Consider the following 5,515-nt stretch of genomic DNA (forward strand, 5'->3'; position numbering starts at 1 on the left):
GATCGAGCCAGTGCACTCCAACCTGATGATAAGAGTGAAACTTGGTCTTAAAAAATAAAATTAACATAAAATAAAATAAAATAAAATAAAATAAAAAAATAAAATAAATAAAATAAAATAAGTACTACCATAACAATTCACTAAATCCACATGTACAGGCTGTTTCTGAAGTTCCATCCAGTTCTACTCATTTGCTCACTCTAGCATCTGTACCAGGCTTTAGAGTCTGGATATTTGGCAGAGCGGGTTCCCTTCGTTACTCTGTTTCAATCTTTTCCTAGCTTATTTTCATGCGTACTTTTAGGTAAAATTTAGGTTAGCTTTTGTTTCCCCCAAATCCCATGATCTTGACTTTGAGAGGTTAAGCTTCAGGTTAATGCAAGTGACTATGCATTACTTTTGGTAATTTTATCTATTTATTAAATGTATATCTTATGTCTCTTGGGAGAATCTGCAGGTCCTGCGCAATTCTTGTTAACATTGTAATACTTAGATAATGGAAATGGGATTGCTTTGTATTGTATTTTAACCGAATTCATAGATATAATATATGGAATAATGGGCAATATTTGAATACTTTATTACCTAATTTTATCCTTGCCACCCCCATGTTGCACATGGAGGATACCAGTTCTGGAAGAGCTCAAGTAACCTGCCTGGGATGTCACAGCTAGTCGGTGGTAGTACTCGGATTTGCATTCTGAGGGCACAGGCTTTATGGCTACACTATATGGCTTACTGGGAGCACCATTAGTTTGGGGTCTATTCATTTTGTGTTTGGTAACTTTACTGACATCCCTTTTTATTTCCAGTGACATTTCATCAATTGAGGGTTCCCAGATAGACTATCATATAAGCAAATAATAATTTTTCCCTCTCCTTTCCAATATGATCCCCTTTGTCTAGTTGTACAATATCTATTTCTTATAATGTATACATGTTTTAAAAATCTATACGTCATAACATACTCATCTTTAAACATTTCAAGAGTACAGTAAGATGACAGGATTTAAAATAAGTCATAGATATTATTCCTATAATATTGAGTACGCCAGATTAGAAGTTGCTGGAATAATTAAGTTGCACAGAGATTTTCCACGTTCTGTTTTTGTGCCTGTTATGACTTTGTTGCCTATCTAAACAGATTATAAAATTTAGTCTAAAGTATTTTTAATGCTAAGAAAATAGCTGATTTTGCTTATCTTCTTGTCATCTTACAATTGAGGGCACCTTGTAAACATCTGTTGGTGTTAATGTTGCAGAGAGTTGGGGAAATAGATGGAGGCAACCAGAGTGAAGGTTCAGAGTTCCTTCTCCTGGGGATGTCAGAGAGTCCTGAGCAGCAGCGGATCCTGTTTTGGATGTTCCTGTCCATGTACCTAGTCACGGTGCTGGGAAATGTGCTCATCATCCTGGCCATCAGCTCTGATTCCCACCTGCACACCCCCATGTACTTCTTCCTGGCCAACCTCTCCTTCACTGACCTCTTCTTTGTCACCAACACAATCCCCAAGATGCTGGTGAACCTCCAGTCCCAGGACAAAGCCATCTCCTATGCAGGCTGTCTGATGCAGCTCTACTTCCTGCTCTCCTTGGTGACCCTGGACAACCTCATCCTGGCCGTGATGGCGTATGATCGCTATGTGGCCATCTGCTGCCCCCTCCACTATGTCACAGCCATGAGCCCTCGGCTCTGTATCTTGCTCCTCTCCTTGTGTTGGGTGTTCTCTGTCCTCTATGGCCTCATCCGTACCCTCCTCATGACCAGGGTGACCTTCTGTGGGTCCCGAAAGATCCACTACCTCTTCTGCGAGATGTACATTCTGCTGAGGCTGGCATGTTCCAACATCCATGTCAACCACACAGTACTGGTTGCCACTGGCTGCTTCATCTTCCTCATCCCCTTAGGTTTCATGATCACGTCCTACGCCCGCATTGTCAGAGCCATCCTCCGAATACCCTCAGCCACTGGGAAGTACAAAGCCTTCTCCACCTGTGCTTCCCATTTGGCTGTGGTCTCCCTCTTCTATGGGACTCTGGGTATGGTGTACCTGCAGCCCCTCCAAACCTACTCCACGAAGGACTCAGTAGCCACAGTGATGTATGCGGTGGTGACACCCATGATGAACCCTTTCATCTACAGCCTGAGGAACAAGGACATTCATGGGGCTCTGGGAAGACTTCTCCAAGGAAAAGCCTTCCAGAAGTTGACATGAGGGGTAATTTTGGGCATTGAAGTGGAGACAGAAAACTTCCTCCACCGTGAGCAAGGCCTGTGGGGGATATCGGATAAGAACATAGGTCCAGCTCAGAATGAGTTTATGGATTTGTGGTGAAGCAAAGACACCTCTGTCTAACCCAACTGCAGCTGCACCAGACTCATCTGTTTCAACTTTTATGTAACAAGGTTGCGAGTTGTTTTTCAGTGGCCATAGGTCCTTAGGTCATGTGACCTGAGTATGCTCAGATGAACCAAGCATGAAACCACAGGAGAAACTAAGTGCTGGGACAGAAGCTTTTTTTCTCTTTTTTTTTTGAGACAGAGTCTGGCTCTGTCACCCAGGCTGGAGTGCAGTGGCGTGATCTCAGCTCACTGCAACCTCCACCTCCCAGGTTCAAGCAATTCTCCTGCCTCAGCCTCCCAAGTAGCTAGGACTACAGGTGCCCACCACCACGCCTGGCTATTTTTTTTGTATTTTAGTGGAGATGGGGTTTCTCCATGTTGGCCAGGAGAGTCTAGATCTCCTGACCTCGTGATCTGCCCGCCTTGGCCTCCCAAAGTGCTACAATTACAGGAGTGAGCCACTGGGCCCGGCCATAATTTTTGTACTTTTAGCAGAGACAGGGTTTCACCATGTTGACCAGGCTGGTCTCGAACTCCTGACCTCAAGTGATCCACCTGCCTCGACCTCCCAAAGTGTGGTGAGAGGTGAAGCCCCTGGACTTCCTGGGTAGAGTGGGGACTACTTTTCTGTCTAGCAAGAGGATTGTAAAACGCACCAATCAGCACTCTGTAGCTAGGATTGTAATATGCACCAATCAGTGCTCTGTAGCTAGCAAGGGGACTGTAAAATGCACTAATCAGCACTCTGTAAAATGCACCAATCAGCAGGATCCTAAAAGTAGCCAATCACAGGGAGGACTGAAAAAAAGGGCATTCTGATAGGACAGAAACGGAACACGGGCAGGGACAAATAACAGAATAAAAGCTGGCCACCCCTCAGCCAGCAGCGGCAACCCACTCTGGTCTCCTTGCATGCTGTGGAAGCTTTGTTCTTTTGCTCTTCACGATATTTCTTGCTGCTACTCACTCTTTGGGTCCGTGCCATCTTTAAGAGCTGTAACATACCATGAAGGTCCACTGCTCCATTCTTGAAGTTAGCAAGACCATGAACCCACTGGAAGGAACCAACTCTGGACACACTGGGATTATAGATGTGAGCATTTAATAATTTAATACCTGCCTCTGGTTTTGCTTCCCAGATTCTCAGCTTCAGGAGAAGCAGCTCCACTCTTACTGCTTTCGCTAACTTCATTTCCCTAACACTATATCGCCATTGTTTTAATACATTCTTCTTTATCCTATGGGAATAGTTGTCTTTCATTATTATTTTCATTTGAATAGCTCTGATGCAATAAGGTTTATCTTTTTCCTGGTATTTGTTAACAATTTGCATTTTTTGTTAATCACTCTTGTGCATTTTATTTTTGGTTGTGTATTGTTCAATTTCCAGTACCATGGAATCTCTATGTATGTCTCTCCTTCAGAAGTAACCATGACCCTGAATTTTGTGTTTGTCATTTTCTTCCTTCACTCCAACCCATGGGAAGTACAATTCAGCATGAGATTTGGGTAGGGACACAGAGCCAAACCCTATCAGTGTCCATTCACCTACAGATGGACATTTGGGTTGTGGGGCAGGCAGCCTCTAAAATGTCTCCCAATGATTGCTGCCTCATGGTATTCATGGCTGTATATAGTGCCCTCTCTTGGGTGTGGGTGAAATCTAGGGACTTGCCTCTAACAAAGAGAATACAGTAAAACTAATGACTTCTGAGATTAAGTTATAAAAGACTATGATTTCCATCTCCTCTCTTTCTGGCTCTCTTCTCGATTGCTCTGTGGAAGGAAGCAGACGTGTTTTGAGAGGCCTTAGTAGCAAGGAACTGAAGGTGGCCTCCAGCCAACAGACAGCGAGGCACTGAAGCCCCCAGTCCAACAACTAGCAAAATGTGGAAACTTACCAGGGATCACGTGAATGACCATGGAAGCTTATCCTTCCCTGGTCAAGCCTTGAGACAGCTGCACCACTGGCTGATATCGCTAAGGCAGCCTCATGAGAGAACCCAGACCCAGTATTTTTGATGCATATTTGGCATCCTAATTGAGATGTGCTATAAGTTTAAAAAACACATACCAGGCCAGGCGTGGTGGCTCACTCCTGTAATCCCAGCACTTTGGGAGGCCGAGGCGGGCGGATCACGAGATAAAGAGATCGAGACCATCCTGGCCAACATGGTGAAACCCCGTACCTACTAAAAATACAAAAATTAGCCGGGCATGCTGGCGCGCACCTGTAGTCTCAGCTACTCGGGAGGCTGAGGCAGGAGAATCACTTGAACCTGGGAGGTGGAGGTTGTGGTGAACCGAGATCGTGCCACTGAACTCCAGCCTGGCAACAGAGCAAGACTCCGTCTAAAAAAACAAAACAAAACAAACAAAACACATACCAGATTTCAAAGACTATGAAATATAAAAATGTAAAATCTGTCACTTATAATTTTTTATTTTTTAAATATTTTTTTCACTACAACCATGACAGATGAAAAATTTTAAATATTAACATGTTGAAGTGGTAATATTTTAGATTATTGAATTAAATAAAATACATCATTAATTTCACCTATTTCTTTTTACTTTTATTAAAGTGGCTCTTGAAAAATTTAAATTATGTATGTGGTTCACATGAAATTTCTATTGGATAGCACTGCTCTGGATGATAGCTTCTTCTTCCAGAAATGACTTATTTTTGAGTCTGGCAGGCAGAAAGGACAGGAGTAGATCCCTTTCATCCAACCCATGATCGAGTTAGTTGCTTAAAGCTGAGTTTCATTCTTTGCGAGGCTTGGCCTATTTCCAATCATGCCTTACTCCTAGAATGTATAGCACGCTAACAGTCCCATTTCAAAGCTGAGAGTGTTTATTGTACTTTTCCCTTTGGCAGGACCTTACCTGCAAGTTTTATCTCTCCAGCCACATAACCCGCTAAAACTCTGCTCACTTCTTAGCCTCTCAGCTACACTCTCTGCTATCTCAGTCCCTGTGTTGGAGTCAGCAAATGCGTTTTGAGGGGAAGCAGTTCAATCATTAGCAGTCTCTTTTTGGGATTCCTTTCTCTTCTGGGTTTTGGCCCAAGTCAGACTTGGTAGCTCGTTTTTGGCTCTCAGACTTCTGGTGGCAAGGTCATTTCTTTGCTTGATGAGGAGCGAGAGTCTAGAGTTGTCCTTTTCTACC

At 43.5% G+C, this 5,515-nt stretch overlaps 1 protein-coding gene across 1 annotated transcript; it reads left to right on the plus strand.

Moving 5' to 3' along the window:
* The first annotated feature begins 1,253 nt into the window (after nt 1–1,253).
* LOC100439058 (olfactory receptor 1D2) lies at nt 1,254–2,502 on the plus strand. The gene has a single exon (XM_009251122.2). The coding sequence runs from the start codon at nt 1,254–1,256 to the stop codon at nt 2,214–2,216; it is 963 nt and encodes a 320-aa protein (XP_009249397.2). The 3' UTR covers nt 2,217–2,502.
* The last annotated feature ends 3,013 nt before the right edge of the window (nt 2,503–5,515 follow it).

Source organism: Pongo abelii, chromosome 19 (assembly GCF_028885655.2).
Source record: "Pongo abelii isolate AG06213 chromosome 19, NHGRI_mPonAbe1-v2.0_pri, whole genome shotgun sequence".
NCBI classification, from domain to species: Eukaryota; Metazoa; Chordata; class Mammalia; order Primates; family Hominidae; genus Pongo; species Pongo abelii.

Excerpts from the sequence above, each read along its gene's own strand:
- LOC100439058 (XM_009251122.2), top strand. The coding sequence starts at position 1,254 with ATGTTGCAGAGAGTTGGGGAAATAGATGGAGGCAACCAGAGTGAAGGT.